Here is a 17,708-nt window from a genome sequence, read left to right as displayed (position 1 = left end):
GATGGATCATAATGCTGGATAGCGGATATCTTTACGATCTTCCCACCTACTTTTAAAGACACATTATCTACATAGTGGGTGAGATTAACTGTGCCTCCGACCATTTCTGAGATTAGGATATTTTGGAGAGGTTTCCATAATCCTTTGAATAACGATGGTCTGGCAAGATTTTTTGAGCCGCCAGTATCAATAAATGCATCAAGATCTATCCAACTATTTTTGACCTGCACAGACACTGGTATATACAAAAGATTATGTGTTTTTACCATTTTCTTTAAGAAACTTTGTTCTGCTATTGGGTCGAATTCGGGAACTGCAATTGAAGATGTCTGTCCAACCTTTTTCTTATACGGACAGAAAGAATTTAACTGAGGGAGAAGAGGGATTACTTTCTTTCCTTTGTCTTTCTCTAACTCCAAAGACCAACATAAAGATTCGGTTTCACTTGTTTTAGAAATGTCAGTTTCAGTCTCAAATTCTTCACTGTAGTGAAGTTCTTCTTCGTTTTCAACTGAAGATTCTTCAGTGGAACAGTCATAGCAAATATTCATCTTTTGAACAGAACTGATTAACTCTTCTTCTTCTGAAACAAAAGCATCAGTCAACATATATACATTTGATGGTTCTTCTTCTGACTGTACAACAGACCAATCATCACAAAATTCTTCAATATCTACACATGCTTTCAATTTATCGGATGTGCTCTTTGGACAGGCATGAGCATAATGTCCTTTTTGTTTACATATGAAACAACAATTATTTTTGGTTCTCAGTTGTTTCCTCTTCTTCAAAAATCTAAAACTTTTAAAAGGTCATTTTAGATTTGCAATTTTCTTGGTCTTGAATTTTCCATACCTTTTATGCTTTCTCTTTTTCTTAAATGGTGTCTAGGGCAAAGCAGCACAACAAACATTAGCACTGGGAGTTATATCATGTGCTTGTTTTTGCCAACAGAGATATTTAACTTTTTCTTGACACCAGAATAAAAGATCTACCCAGTAAATCTGATCAATAGATTTGCTTTGAAGCTCAATATCTTTAGAAATCAGATCTCCTAGATTTCCTGGTAATTTTGATAAAAAAGAAATTTTCTGAACTAAATCATTTGAAAGATTTGCTTTATAAACTTTGGCCATAAAATCTTGACCAAAAGATTCAAGATATTTTAAATCTTTCAACTCCATTCTAGCAAGATCTGTAATGATTTGCTTTTTCTCATCAATTGGCTCGGGGACAAACTGTGTTTTCAGTAGTAGCTCTAGAGTAGATAGTCCTGCTGCCACGACTGCTTGTCGTTCTAATGCAGGTGGTCCAATCCACCAGTGATAAACTATTCCGGCCATTCTCTTTTCTGCTAGAACAAATATGGATACGTTATCGAGCTTTGTGGTTACTTGCATCTAGTATAAAGCTCCAATCCATATTCTAATTAATTTAGCTGGATTTGTTGATTTGTCCAAATCTAGAATATAACCACTAGAATTAGAAGCAAACAGATCTTCTTTTATCCTAGGATATTTTTGGACTTCTTTGACAAAATTTGCTTTTTGGATTGATGCATAATAAAAGATGGGAACTTAGAAGCTACATTTTCAAGAGTCACTATTTCTTCTTTTGTTTTTCTTGGCTTTTCTGAAACAGACTCTATTTTCATTGGCCTGAAAGGTGTTTCAGAGGTGCTAGCTTCTGTTTCTTCCAGATCCCAAAAATTTGGGGTCGACATATCTATAGAAAATTTTGAGCTCTGGGCTTCTTTTGATTTTCTTCTTCATTCTTTCTTTTGCATCCTGGCTTCTTTCTCAGCTCTTTCTTCTTGTTGTTCATCATGTAAGAGCTTAAGATTAGCTAGAATGAATTCATTTTGTGGACCCAGATCATCTATGGCATTTTCAGCGTAAGAACACCGTGTAGTGATATAATTACCAATTTGATACAATTGATCCAGATCATTTGTATTTGAGGAATTGTGTTCAACTAAGGGCGCACAATTAGCTCTAGTAGGAGGTTGCTTTGAGGAAGAAGTAGTGCAAAATTTAGTCTTTGGGGGCCATTTTACCCTGTTAGGTATTGTTCTAACAACAGTACCCCACCAGCTCCACTATGCAACTTACCCACAGCCTCCTGAATCCCAGTGAACTGAAGGTTAGAGCTCCTAGGCTCGGTGCAATCCCGGTACCGGCAAATCAGCCTCCTCAACCAACTATGTCAGCCCTCCTGGCCTCTGTGTGGCTCTGCGTGAGTCTGCCTTTGCCTCCCTTAGCCTCTGCGCTGCCTCTTCCTGGCTCAATCTTGATGATGCAGGCACTGCATCACCCCTTCCTTACTGTTATTCTGCTAAAACCAACTTCTGTCACTCGGGATAGTTGTTTTCTACTGCCGCTGCTCTGCTCGGCCAATGTCCTCAATTCTCCTGTGATCGGCAACCACGCTTTGATACCATGTTGGAATTTCTAAGTCTATTACATTAGAAACCCTTCATGCACTTTACTGATTTATTCCTACCTACTTGTGCTATTAATTTACAAGTTATTTACCATGTAAATACTGGAAATAAATACAAGTACATGCTCAACACATTACAGATCATCAACTGAAGTAAACAGAAACAAACACACAAGTGACACTGTTGTTTTTGGACTAATGTCCCCAGAAAAACCCAATGCGGGAAAACCGATGCAGCTATCTAAGGGTTTGATTTATTAAGCAATTTCAAAATACAATTTGGGTGCCAAATCTGGTTCACCCAACAAAGAAAAATCTCGGAAGTAGTACCTCTCTACTCGGAAGCAAATATTTCAGCTGAAACCCCGAATAAACACTTTGGCAACTCCACAACTCCAATCTGCCCCACAAAAACCCAGTATCAGCCTCTAGGGACTACATCAACCTTTCTCTGGCCCAGCATTAGCCCAGCGTCACTCTAGCTTAGCCTGCGTCAGCCTATGAAGGCATTGCGTCAATCATTTGGCCCTCTGAGGCACTACGCAGCTCCTGGCTACCTTTGCGAGCCCTGGCTGGCTCTGCGTGAACCCTTGGTTGCTTTTGCGTCCCTCTCTCCGACTACTGCGCTAATCCTCCCGGTGTTATCTCTACCTCTCTGCTTTTGTATTCACTGCCCCTCCGCTGCAACTCTGATCACTCTCTCAACTTTCTCAGCAAACCCAGCCCCAAAAAGTCGAAATCTTGATCTCTTGGTGTGTTCTCCAAGTGACTCTCAAGCCTCCTCTTATACTTTTCTTGTTGACAAATCAACGGCCGAGATTAAGTCCCTAATCAACCACTAAGATTAGATCTGGCTTGATCCATGCCTTTTGGACCATTCTAACACAGTTTTATATTAATTCACATTAATATTTTATTTTCCCTAAGTTTAGACTTAGGGAGTCCATTAAAATTATTGATTATTTTAATATCTCCCAAATTGTTTAGAATCTGCCCAACCCCTTTCTGGGTATTGGAGATCTCATGTGCCTTAGCCTCTCCACCAATTCTCATGGCTAGAGCACATCCAATGCTACCCCAAATCAACAGCCTTCGATTTCCTCAGCAAGCCCTGCCCTTGAAAATCGAGTTCCTGATCAACTCAATGTATTCTCCAAGTGACCCTGAAGCCTCCTCTTATACTTTTCTTGTCGACAATTCAACGACCGAGATTAAGTCCCTAATCAACGGCTAAGATTAGATCTAGCTTGATCATGTTGAAGTTTCTACGTCTAACAATTGGAAACCCTCCATGTACTTTCTAATTTATTCCTTCCTACTTGTTCTGATTAATTAACAAGTTATTTACCATGTAAATACTGAAAATAAACACAAGTACATGCTCAACACATTACAGATCATCAACTGAATGAAACAGAAACAAGCACACAAATGACACCGTAATTTTTGGACTAATGTCCACGAAAAAACCCAATGTAGGAAAATCGGTGCAGCTATCTGAGGGTTTGATTTATTAAGCAGTTTCAAAATACAATTTGGGTGCCAAATCTGACTCACCCAACAGAGAAAAATCTCGGCAGTAGTACCTCTCCTTCGGAGACAATGCTCTGGCTGAAACCCCAGATAAACACTCTGGCAGCTCCTCAGCTCCAATCTACCCCATGAAAAACCCCAGTGTCACCCTCCAGGCACTGTGTCAGCCTCTTCTACCCTATGCGTCAGCTTTCCCGACAGTTTCGGCAATTCCCGACAATTCTGGCAGTTCCAGCTTCGGCCCTCTGCATTAGCTTTCCCGGCAGTTCCAGTTATTCCCGGCAATTCTGGCTTTTGCCCTCTGCGTTAACTTTCCCGGCAATTCCAGCTATTCCCGGTAGTTCCAGCTTCTGCCCTCTGCGTCAGCTTTCCTGCTGTTGCGCTGATCCTCCTGGCACTATCTCTGCCTCTCTACTTCTGTATTCACTGCCCCTCAGCTGCAACTCCATATCACTCTTTCAACTTTCTCAGCAAACCCAGCCCTAGAGAGTTGAAATCTTGATTTCTTGGTGTATTCTCCAAGTGACCCTCAAGCCTCTTCTTATACTTTTCTCGTTGACAAATCAACAGCCGAGATTAAGTCCCTAATCAACGGCTAAGATTAGAATTGGCTTGATCCATGACTTTTGGACCATTCTAATACATTTTTATATTAATTCACACTAACATTTTATTTTCCCTAAGTTTAGACTCAGGGACTCCATTAAAATATTAATTATTTTAATATCTCCCAAACTATTTAGAATTTGCGCATACCCTTTTTAGGTATTGGAGATCTCATGTGCCTTAGCCTCTCCACAAAGTTTTGTGGCTAGAGCACATCCAATGCTACCCCAAATCAACAGATCCATGACGTTTGGACCATTCTAACTCAGTTTTATATTAATTCACATTAATATTTTATTTTTCCTAAGTTTAGACTTAGGGACTTCATTAAAAATATTAATTATTTTAATATCTCCCAAACTAGTTAGATTCTGCCCAAACCATTTCTAGGTATTGGAGATTTCATGTGCTTTAGCCTCTCCACCAATTTTCGTGGCTAGAGCACATCCAATGCTACCCCAAATCAAAACAAAACCCCCTCGAGGGGAAAAATGAGTCACAAATTCTTCCTTCAGTAGATTCAAAAGATGAGACGACCATGACCCTTACAATCTAGACTCGAGACTACCTCCATCAAGTCCTCCTCCTTTCACTTTGTTTGCATTCCAAAATCCATGTCACTATGATAGCAATGAATCCTTGTCATTGTGATGCATTGAGACCTCATAATAGTATCGAGATCTCATCATTGTAATAACATTGATATCCAATCACTGTGACCTCAATATTGTAGTTATACCATGACCCTTTCTCTGTGGAGGTATAGAGACCTTCTCACTGTGATAACATGAAATTGTAGTAACAAAACTATGAGACCTCCAATCCCTCCTCATTGTGGTAGCTTTGTGGTAACATCAAGTCTAAAGTAGCACCAAACTAAGAGAGCAACGAGTCTGTAATAAAATTGAACTGTGATCACCGAAAACTTCTCTGTAATGCGAGCTTTGTTATAGTACCGAAATTTCTTGTCTAAAATCCGAACTTTCTGAGTTAATGTAATGCGAAGAACTCAACTTGGTATATATAGTGGTTTTCCATCTTGAAATGAGCCGACATAAGAATATGAAGAGGTGTGTCATTGTAATTAGGCCGACATGATATTCACTTGATAATTATTCCTTTGAGGCAGACTTGAAGAGGATGACTTGGAGACTTTGATGAAGAGGCCGAGTTGATGACTTTGCTGAAGAGGATGACTTGATGGAGGAGTCCCTAACCAAACAATAAATGGCTTTGACAACAACCTAAAGCCTACAATGGAGGCTTGACCTATAATTGACTCAAGAATGAAACCCATGCTTTAATAAGTCAATTTAAATTAATAAAATTCTTTTCACTTTCTTTTGACAAATATATTACATTTTGACTTCAAGTACAATAATGAAGACTGAACCTAGTTACATTTTGCCAACAAATAGGAGGAATGAGCCAAATGCAAAAACTTCCAAATGCTTTGAAAGGGAAAGACTATGGTCAAAGCTACAAATGAAAATGTACACACAAAAGTGTAACGTCATCTTTGCAAGGGATGTTTGATGCAAAAGCATCTTTGGACATGACAATATGAGAATGCGCATAAGGCAATTGAGGAATTGAGTGTCTAGAGAATGAGGCATCGGCACAAGCACAAAGAAGAAGATGGCATGCCTAAACTAAACACGGAAAAGTTGTGGATGAAGGAAGTCAAAGAGTTTTTGAGATGAGAATTATGCCATGCTAAAGAAGTGGAAAAGTTGGACCGTGTAAGGTGGCAATTAAGTTTGTTGGAAAAGTGGAAGAACATTGGCTGAATGAAAATGGCTTTTGTGGAGAGGAAGGATAAAAGAACGAAACACAAAAAAAGTAGGGTTGGTTTCTGAGAAGCAAATATTGGCTTCTCGAGACTCTACCAAGGATTGGAAAAGACGGCGAGCTGCGAGAGTTGTGTGCTCAGTCATGAAGATTGGCTTGAAGGAAGGAGAACTCAAGAGGAGGTTGTGAACTAGGCAAAGATCAAAAGAAGAGGCCAATCGAGCTGCGAGAGTTGTGTGCTCAGTCATGAAGATTGGCTTGAAGGAAGGAGAACTCAAGAGGAGGTTGTGAACTAGGCAAAGATCAAAAGAAGAGGAGACAATCCCCAGACCAACAAATAATTGATGAGAATTGTATGTTGTAATAATCTGAAGATAATTAGAATGAGTACAGCCTCATGAAGATCTCAATTGTAATTTGAAGTTTGAACTCGATATTCAAAATATTGCTTATCGTTTCTACTCCTCGATCCATTACGCAAAGCCTCTTTGGAATAACCTTAAAACTAAGTCCTAGGGTCCCATTGCATGGCCTGCTGCTTTATGTTTCCAAAGTACCACTTTCCTTTAGGCAGATACAATCTCATTTTATGCAATTCTCCAAAATTTGTTTTAAGAAGTCCAATGGTTCTTACCATGACTTATTTTATATTAAAGTTGTTCCAATGATTATGCCTACCATATTTTTCTTCCATTAGAGTCGACTAGATTTTAAATACTGGAATTGGACAAAAGTTCAAGATTATGGCATATTTTAGAACCTTAAGATGAGATAGAATAAGAAAATTTTATTAATGTCCAATAAATTACCACAAAATAGGTCAATTGACCTATCTCTAACCCAGAAGCTACTCCCACCTATGGTATAGGAACGTGGTAGTAGGTAGACATCACAAACTAGGCAAGTTGTGCTTCATCACTTCTAAAAGTAAGTTGAATTTAACACCTTCATACATTGGACACATCCAAAATATCTAAAGTAATTTGAGAATGACTAACTGCACCAAAAACCATATCATGCCAACGTTGCTGAGCTCAACTGATTTTGAGTTGTCAGCATCCTTGTCAGTCCTATCTCAGTTATCACATAGATATGCCTTTACAGCAATAATAAAGAAACTTCAATTTTCTCCACACACACAAAAAATACAAATCCAACTGATATGATGCAAGCGAAGCTGCATAAGATATGTTAATTGAATAAATTTAGGGTAGTTTCTTAACAAATATACAAAGCACACACTAAATACAAAGCTTCATTCAAACAGTTCTTATTGATAGCAATCCACTTCTAACTGCAATCACAAAATGTTAATCACATTGTTACAGTACGGAGAAATATAAATCCAACCATATTAATTGATACAACAGATGCATCGCATAGTCACAAAATGCCTGAAGGCATATTCAAAGAGCTGAAATAAATTTATAAACTAAACTTAGTTTCTTGTCAAATATGAAAGCATATTGACAAAATTTAATATTTTCTACATGAGTCTCCATGGGATAAAAAAAAATAATTGAAAGCATTCAGCGCCACATATCAATTTCCTCATAGACTATAAACAAAATGAAATGTGATTAAGTATTGCATCCATTGAAGTTAACAGGTATTGAGGAAGATTAACACGTATCAAGGTATTGAAGTTTACAGGTATCAAGGTACATGCATAGCCAATTTTAAGTAAAAGGGTAGAGGCAAATGTACTTACAGGTCCCGCTCATTGACCAGTGTCTCTATCAGGCTCGGGAATGTCTTACTCATTTCTTGGATCACGAGAGTTAGTACATCAACATCACCCATCTGCCGCATCTTGCAAAACCAGCATAGTGATCAGTCAGTAGAGCAACGGAAGACAATCTGATTTAATCTGTTACATTTAGAAATAAGTGCAACTTTTAGGCCATCCACTAATACAAGAAAAAAGGGATTGTTCAAGACAACTTGAATTAAATATTGAATAAACTTTTCAGTAGCTTTGAGAAACTCTTTAACCTCTAAAGGGAAGGAAGGAATCAAAGCCACTACTAGTATTGTCTATCCATGGATTTATTATTTTCCTCTAAAGGGAAGGAAGGAATCGAATCCACTACTAGTATTGTCTATCCATGTCACTGGGAATATATTTGATCTGTCATCTGACAATCTAAGTTAATCAATTGCTTCATTATAATGCAAAAATGCTCTATCATCTTAGTGTAAGAGAAAATGTGATAGCATGCAATTTATCAAAACTAATCACTACACTCAAAGCACACGTTTCAAGTTCAAGAAAGAACATTTTGATTGAAAAATCCCACAAATGCAATATGTGATAACCTAGTACAACCAATAATCTTCTCTCCTTTCTTCAGGATTCGCAACATCTTCTAATGATAATCTATATGCAGCATTCCATCTTTAATTATATATGCTTCTTTAAATGCTGCAAAAACACTTTTGCTCTGGATTAAACAACAAATAAAATTGACGGTTGTGGACTTGCACATAAGCAAACCGTATACCATATGGGTAAACTCATATTAAGCTTTCCTAGTAAGGTTCTTTTCAACCGATTTTTGCAGCACTATACAATACTTAAAAGCTATGTTCCATGAGCTTCTAGAATGTGGGAACGTTGGGAACTTGGGTATGGGTTTCCAGAACGGCTAGAGGTTTCCCCAAAATTTACAGGAAACAGCTAATCAGGAGCGGTAATATTATATAATAATAAATTAATAAATTAAAAATATTTTTAATTATATAATTTATATAATAATCAAAATTAATAGAGCCAAAATACTCAAATATTAAAATCAATTTAAATATATAAATATATAATATATAATCTCTCTTATATATAAATATATTCTTTGGGTGTCTCTCTCCCTGAGTCTCTCCCTTTTATATATATAAAATGTCAAGTTCATTATCAGTTCTCTGACATGTTTCTCTAGTTATTCTTACGAGAAAAAACAACTCTAATGTTTAAGCATTGACTGCCACATACAATATGCACACACTCATTATCAGTTCTCTGACATGTTTCTCTAGTTATTCTTACAAGAAAAAACAACTCTAATGTTTAAGCATTGACTGCCACATACAATATGCACACACAATCTTCTGCAATATATATACATAAACAACAAAATAAATACTCATCAGTTTTGACATCCTAGATATCGCCCTTACGTCAAGGTGCCACACGCTTCCTTAACCCATCAAGAGATTTCTCCAGGTTCTCAATTAATGATATCAGTGTTAAAGATGTCTTTGGCCTCTCTTCCTGCAAAGGGTTCAACATATGCTCATATTTTGTGGGCAGTTCAGCATATTTCTCTATAGGCTTTCTATTCCCCAACCCTAGGAAACGTCGGAACTCCAAAAAAACAGTTTTCAAAGCTCCCGGAACTTTCCCAAGCTCCCATTGAAGCTCCCGCTGAAAAGGTAATGTTCCCATACAATTCCAAAGCTCCTAGGAGCATGGGAACCATTGGAACGGGTTTCCCACCTCTCGGGAGCGGTTCCGTGTAACAGAGCTTAAAAGGAACACTGAAAATGAACCATGAGCAGGCTGATTCCAAAAAGAATCTGTGTAGTAAAGTTCATTAGTTCCACTTTCAGTATTGTGATCGTATTCCATAGTGCAGCTTCTTTCCCTTCCACTCAACATGCAATCCGCATATTTCACCACTATCACTTCCATATATAGCCAATTAATCTCTGTTGTTAAAACCACAATATAATCATTCAGTGTATATAAATTGACAAGGATTTAACTAAAGATTGATCTTGTCATAGTACATCAGGATAAAATTTGAAAAATTGAGTCATGCATCAACAAAATTATTCTCTCTAATACGCAAGCCACTTAAATAAAGAAGGAAACAAAATCTATTGATGTCCTTGAAACTGTTAGAACAACCAATGGCACTAGCAGGTATGGAACATAATCATAAAGAAAGGAAGAGTGGCAGGCATCCCCATACTATGTTTACACCTATAAGTCTACTTATTAAACTAGTAATAACACAAGTAAAGTGTATAAAACTCAAAACATGTCTGAAGCAAAATAGGTATTGACAAATGAGAGGTCATCATTTTTGGCCTCTACACTCTCCTAGAATCTTTCAAGGTTGTCTGAAGCAATGTTTTAAAACTCTGACTCCGACACCGACTTGGCCGAGGGTCGACTCCGACTCTGACTCCGACTCAAAAGACAACATATGATCAAAGTAGGCTCATGAATATATCCATTATATCAAAATGGCACCTAGTGCACTGTCCAATACATACATGATCAAAGATTCAAAACAAAAACACATAACCAAGGAAGCTAGAAATGGCCTCTACAACAAAATTAAACTGTGACTAGTACTACTAGCTAGTAGCTACTGCCAGATGAGCCAAAATCGTGTGGATCAATCTCTGGATCATCATCAGAGTCAGACAGGGGGCCCCATGGCTCCTCCTCATCATCATCTCCAACTGCAACTGTAGAAGTGGTAGCACTAGCACGCTGTGCAGCAGATGCAAGCTGAGATAGACGAGATATGCAGCTGCGCTTCTGTCGTGGCTAAGCAGAGGAAGTGCCTGCAATTGGAGGACTTGCTCACTGTGAGGCTGAGGCTGGTACAAGTGGATCAGGATCTGCATTCAACTGAACATCATGTTCGAGTGATGCCTCCCCATGTAAATCTAAATCAAGATCCTCATCAGAATCAAACTCTACTGGATGACTCTCCACTACCCAATCTGATGTTGGATCAATGTCTTCCAACACAATGGGATCTGAATCAGGTCTTTTGTTCAGCAATTGGTTGCGTCTGAGCCAGAGGTTGTATTGGACATAGACTAGATCATTTAACTGTTTTTTATCCAAACGGTTTCTCTTCTTTGTGTGAATCCTCTCAAAGACAGACCAATTGCGCTCACACCCAGTAGCACTGCAAGTTTGACTCAAAATACGAATTGCAAACTTCTGCAATTCAGGACAATGGCTACCAAAAGCCTCCCACCATTGTGCTACAAAAAACATAGGAGTGTAATGAGTTAGCTCAACAAAATTACAAATTATATCCAACTTTCAAATTATAAACGATTTAACAAAATTTAAAAAAAACTATTAAGAATTTGAAAATTGAAATTTTTGTTTACCTGGCTCATCTGCTTCTCTTGCAATATTTGCTAGGTTCTTCCCAAAGGTACCCGAGGCATTGGTGAAGGTCATGACCTGTTGGTGTATCTCCAGCTGATCAGACTCCAATGGGATCATGCGATCAATGCAGTCAATCAGTCCATCTCTAACCTCTCCCCTCAAAGCTCATGTCTCCTTGGCTTTATAATGATACTGTGGGTTCAAAAAATACCCAGCTGCATGTATAGAGCGATGGAGTTGATTGTTCCATCTTTCATCAATGATTGCCCAAATGGGCCCATACTTAGCCACTTTATCCTTGTATGTCCTCTTTATTTGCTCCTTTGCTTGATCCATAGCCTCATAAATGAAACCCATAGCCAATCTTTCCCCATCCACCAACCGCAACACCTTAACCAGTGGCTCAACAAGCTTCACAATCTCTGCTGCCTTTCTCCAAAATATTTCTTCATTAACTTTCTTTTTCAATTCTTTGCCTTCCAGTTTGAGACCACTGGCTTTGATTCCATTCATCACTGGAAAACAACTTTTGCAAGTTTCTATGTTGGGAAAGCATATAGATTGCAATGTCAAAAAATGAGTAGCAAATCTAGTGATGGTAGGCCTAATGATATCCCTCCCCCCAATGTGTTTCCTCATGAGGCTCAAAACCCATGAATGATTGTAGATCAATTTTGTTATGCTTTTGGCATGATCTACAGTGTTTTTGACCCAATCTAATTTTCCAATATCCTCAAGCATGAGGTCTATGCAATGTGCAGCACATGGGGTCCAAAAGATGGTCTTGTGTTTTTCCTCTAATAGTGTACCATCAAGAACATAGTTAGAGGCATTATCTGTGATGACTTGAACAACATTAGCCACCCCCGCCTCCTTAACAACCTCATCCAATAGCTGAAACAACAAATGCCAATCTTTTACCTTATCAGATGCATCAACTGATTTTAAAAACATTGTTCCCCATGGGCAGAAGATAAGAAAGTTTATGATGGCACGGTTTCTTTGATCAGTCCATCTATCTGACATGATGGTACATCCTGTTCTTTCCCATGAGTCCTTGAAATCTTTCAAATACTCATTAATGGATGAAATTTATTTTTGCAAACGATACCCCCTTAGCTCATCCATAGTAGGACCTTTGAAGCCTTTTCCAGCAACATGTATGTCATCAAACATAGGCTCATAATATGGTGAATGCGAAGCATTGAAGGGGATTTAGCATCATACCACCATCTAGCTATGTAATCACAAGCAGTCTCCCTCAATTCTTTCTTCCAATGGTCATCTAAAGTGGGTTGCATTTGACTTTTATTAGCTTGAGGACCATGTGCATCTAATGGAGAGGAGGGAGTCAAATAGCTTTTGATATTCATATCACCCTTTTTCATTCTACCCTTTCCCTTTTCTTGAATAGACTCAAAAGAGGGAGGAACATATTGGAAGGGATTGGACGCATCAGTACAAGGGATAGAGGAAGAACCCTCAAAATCAAAATGGGGGTTGGTAGCCATCATTTTTTGTATATCCCTCTTCCTCCCAATTTCAGCCTCTAACTCTTTTTGCCTAGCCTTATCTTCTTTAAACTTCTCAAAGCTGGCTAACAATTCCTTCCTAATCTCCCAAATTTCTGGTGAGGTACATGGAGTAATTTGGCCTCTAATCCCCGCCAAGTGTTGTTTCAGCCTATTAATGCCCCCAAGACCTTCCTTAATTTTCCTATGGCAAAATTTGCAATGCATTTGACTTTCAACCATTTCAACATATGCCCAAGCAGCATCTTTCACTCTAGGAGCCATTTTTTGACTTGGAAATGAAAGCAAACAATATGAAAATGAAAAAAAAATAAAAATTGATTCAATGTTCATTTTTTTCACAAAAAACACTCTTTAGGATTCCTACATTGAACGTAAAATTTAATAAGCAAAAACAGATTTGTACAAGTGAAAAAAAATACCTCCAGGCACAAACTGCCTCCTCAAGCTTGCTCCAAGAAACCAATTCCTCAATGCTGCTCCAAATGGCTGCCCAAAAAGCTCCTCACTCTAGCTACAATGCTTGCCCAAGACTCCTCACTGCTGCTCCAAAAACAACCTCAACAACTCCTCACAAACTCTCACTGAAATTCTCACTCAAATGCATGAGATGGTTGTGAGAGAATGAGAGGGGTTGAGTGGGTTAAATAGGGTTTGGGAGAGGGGAATGAACACCAAAGACCAACAAACTAATTACTAAACCCATTTGGAGTCCCCCACACTCAGAAAATATTAAAAAAAAATAAAAATTAAAAAGTGTTTTTTTACTTGACCGGGCCACTGTACGTAACCCAGTCGAGTTGATAAGGACTCGGTCAGCTTGGTATTAACCCGACCGGCCGAACCGGTTCATTGGCCGAGTTGTAATTCTCAAGCCTGGCTCGGACCAACTCGGCCGAGTCAGTTTCGAGCCGGTCGTTTTTTAAAACATTGATCTGAAGTCATGGGCTCTAGCATTCCTAGATAGGGTATGTAGATGATAATCATAAATAATACTTATAAAAGTTACTAAGGCATAAAGGATAGTTATAAATAAAAAGTAGCATTATTATGATTGATAGAAAGAAATGACTATCTAAAGAAAAATTTTATGATATTATGGATATACCTCAAGCAACCAAAACCCTAGAACACATGTGATGATATTTATCATCATCAAATAAGCACATGTGTCAAGATCAATGATCTTCCAATGAGATGACAAGTCTATATCATAAATGACATTTTCATAGATCGGCTACACATCAGATTTGACTTTTTCAACCCAAGATCTTATCTTTCATCATTGGAATGCTTCCAGATATGCAAATGACTCATTTTTCTTAAGAGGACTTCAGCCTTCAATCTTGAAGAGGAATTCGGCCTCATAGTCTTGTCATGTCCAACAAACTCTTTTCATCAAGGCATGCCTTCTTCAAGCATATGATAGTGACAGTGATTTTTACTCATTTAAATTTAGACTCCAGGACTAGGAATACATATTACAATATGATTCATACCTTGTGCAACAACTAGGTCTATGGCAACAAATGTGGTTAATGCTTTGCAATCCTTGAGGGTTCAACATCCTGGTTTTTGCAACATCTTCAAATGTTCAGTATTTTTTGTTTTGCTTTGAGCAATAATCTGGCTTGAGACACTGTCACTGCTTCACATTTTTCAAAAGATCAATATAAGATATTTGCTCTTTCAGCACTTAATACACAGGGCATGAATTCAACTTGACTTCAGAAAGCCAAATATTTTCGGTAAAAGGCATTTGGTTCATTCTTTTAATCTAGCCTTTAGATTCATCAATTTTTGAACCATAGCATCACATCTTGACTTGTTCTTTAGAGTAAGATCATAGACAGATCAAACTTAGTCCTATTAGCTTGATACAAGACTTCTTCCACTAGCATATACAACGCTATCATTCCTTCGTAGCTAAAGTAAAAACTTTGATCAATGAAACATACCTTACATTCTAGGCAATAAGTAGACTTCTTATAGCTTCGCTCGTCTCATACTCATCTTTGAACATCTTCATCATTGTTAGCAAATTGATTGATTGATACATACCTTTTATTTTGTAGACTTCATAGCTTCAATGGTCTCTTTGAGGATCAGGGTTCATACTTGTCATAGAAGATCCTTTCATTAAATTTTCCGGAGTCATGCTTGCAAGGTGACCAAAACATCTCTTCAATACTTCATCCTTGTCATCTTTTGATGGTATATCTCCAAACAAAGATATTCCAAGGCTTCCTTTTTGGCTGCTTGCTCCAAAGTTACACTAGCTTGGCTTCACATTTTTCAAGCTTCATTGTAATAGTTATTCTTCTTCAAAACTTGCATAAGTTTTTCAACATGTTCTTCTAAGCTCCTCGACTTTTACATCTAAGATTCTTCGACTCCCTACAATAGACCCTGAGGCTTTTCGGCCACATCGCTTCTGAAATTATTTGCTTTCTCTGAAATTTGGCCTTGGGACTTTAGGGCCTGAGGCATTCCTCAATCTATTGAAATCACCTTCAACATAATTTGAAGAATGAATCTCGATCCTTTTTAATAATGACATTAACCTTAAACTAGGGTTCCTTTTTCTCCTTATAGAGATAGACAACTTGTCAAAATTGCTTTGTCTACTTCAGATAATTTCGGCTTCTTCAAGATCTGAGATGTTATGATCAGTGTTTTAGTGACATCTAGTAGACTGCCTATACTTGACTTATGCTCCATGACTTGGCTTATGCTCCAAGACTTTTGTTCGATGAACAGGATATGCATCAATGAATCAAGATTGTAACTAAAGCAAATCAAAGACTAGTTGAGGAACCTCTTGGTTATTGTCTGTAGTTTCTCGGATCTTTTGAGACTCCTATAACAAGTTCTGAGATTATTTGGCCCTATTACCTTCGGTCTCTTAAAGCCCTGAGGCATTCAGTGATTTTAACACATGGAATGAGGTTTAAAGACTTAGGGCTTCGACCCAACTTTATTTAGTAGATTAGAACTTCAACCTCTCTTTGACTTGGTCACAAACACTTCTTTTGTTAATGTGGTTAGACTTCAGGGCTGCTCTTAAATCTTAGCTCTAATACCATATTGATTTTTCGAGGTCTCAAAACTGATAATTACTTCTTATGGTTTCTTCTCAGTTAATTCTTTAATGCATTCTTATCCATCATAAAGCAATTATACAAAGGATATTAACAGTATAACAAAGATGCTAGTAAGATCATAAAGAGACAACCACATAAGAACACAAATATTTACTCTAGGAAAACCCACATGGGGCAAAAGCCCACCAACCTTTTCCTTAGATAAATTCTTCAATTCAACAAGAGACATACCTAGATCATCTGGTCATTAAGAATGCTTGTCAAACCTGGTCCATTGCCTCCTAGTCAAGTCATAAGCTGTCCATTGAATTCAGTCTGGACAATTATGTTAGGATAGAATTTTGACCTCATACCATGCCTAAGAAAACTCAATGTTGTTGCCCTTTTCCGGGGTTTTGATCCTATAATCATCATAAAGATTCAGTCATGCAACCATCACAGAGATTCGATACTGTAGCCCTCACAAAGATTCAGTTCTGTAGTCATTTCAGAAATTTTAGTTATGCTGCCTATGAAAATTCCTTGAATGCAATAACTGGTGTTTAATCTTCTAATTGTTAGCAATTTATTTTTCATCTAAAATATTATTTGGCAAATAACGATTAAATCACTGATGAATTCTTCACAATAAAAACATTGCAGAAATATAAAAATACTGAACTGAGAAATAGATGCACACACACAAAATTGAAATCGATGTTCTTGGACAATTGTCCCTAGTAAAACCCTGAAGGGAAAACCATTGCAACAGATGAGGGCTTTATTATTATGTAGCAATTTGAGAGAAATATTACAACTGGTTTCCTGGCTAGAAAACCTCCAACAATCTACTAGCAAAATATCTACAAGACACACTTATGCTCGCACCTCCTCCCTGCCACTCACAATGTAGCCCAGAAATGTGCACTGCCTAGTTGAATAAATTTGTACAGCCCTGGAACTGCCTCCAGGTGAGACGTCTAGCCTCCATCTGCCTTTGTAACCAACTCGCTCTGCCTCTGGGACTTTGATTCGGCAACTGATAACTGAAACAAGTCTCTTTTGACAACTCGTACTAGTGTTTCTAGCTATTTGCACTGCCCTATATGGCCTCCTCTGCAAATTATTTGGCCTCCCTCTTTCTTGTCTCCCAAACAATGGAAATACTAAAATAATCTTCCTCCAAAAAATCTGCTCCCAAATCTGTGTTGCTCCTCTCTAATGCTCTCCCTAGCTTCAACTATGCCCTTGCTAAATACTGCAAACTAGGTAAGTCAAACTGCACAAACTCACTCGATGCCTCTTCTCTAAGCCCTCAACTTGCTTTAATAATCCTCTGTTAGGAAACTAATGACCAAGATCTAATCTCGATCAATGACTTAGATCACTAACTCCATCAATAGAAGTCTCTAGAGCAAAATCAAATTACCTTAATTAATTAACTTTAATTAACCAATTTCCCTAAATTAGACTTAGGAAATAATTAAATTATTGGCTAATTAATCTAATTAAGGCGTTTATTAGTCTTATCTCGCGAATCCTTTTCTAGGTTTTGGAGATCTCGGGTTCCTTAGCCTCTTA

The 17,708-nt window shown here is 37.9% G+C and overlaps 1 protein-coding gene across 4 annotated transcripts in view; it reads right to left on the bottom strand.

Annotated features, from left to right (window-relative positions):
* LOC149246724 (TraB family protein) overlaps nucleotides 1–17,708 on the bottom strand; it is a 140,985-nt gene that overhangs the window by 15,373 nt on the left and 107,904 nt on the right. For 3 of the 4 annotated variants that reach the window (XR_016266550.1, XM_089458005.1, XM_089458003.1), the window contains one exon: nucleotides 8,084–8,184. Coding sequence is in view for 3 of the 4 variants with exons in the window: in XM_089458005.1 (XP_089314131.1) it covers nucleotides 8,084–8,184 (101 nt within the window). In the remaining variant the exon portion in view is untranslated. The remainder of the gene's footprint in view (nucleotides 1–8,083; nucleotides 8,185–17,708) is intronic. The other variant, XM_089458004.1, reaches the window with a different exon arrangement.

This window comes from Pinus tabuliformis, chromosome 7 (genome assembly GCF_031772625.1).
Source record: "Pinus tabuliformis cultivar Carrire ecotype Pingquan chromosome 7, CPIR1, whole genome shotgun sequence".
Lineage (NCBI taxonomy): Eukaryota > Viridiplantae > Streptophyta > Pinopsida > Pinales > Pinaceae > Pinus > Pinus tabuliformis.
Note: the sequence above shows the minus strand (reverse complement) of the source record. Positions and strands in the feature narration are given on the sequence as shown.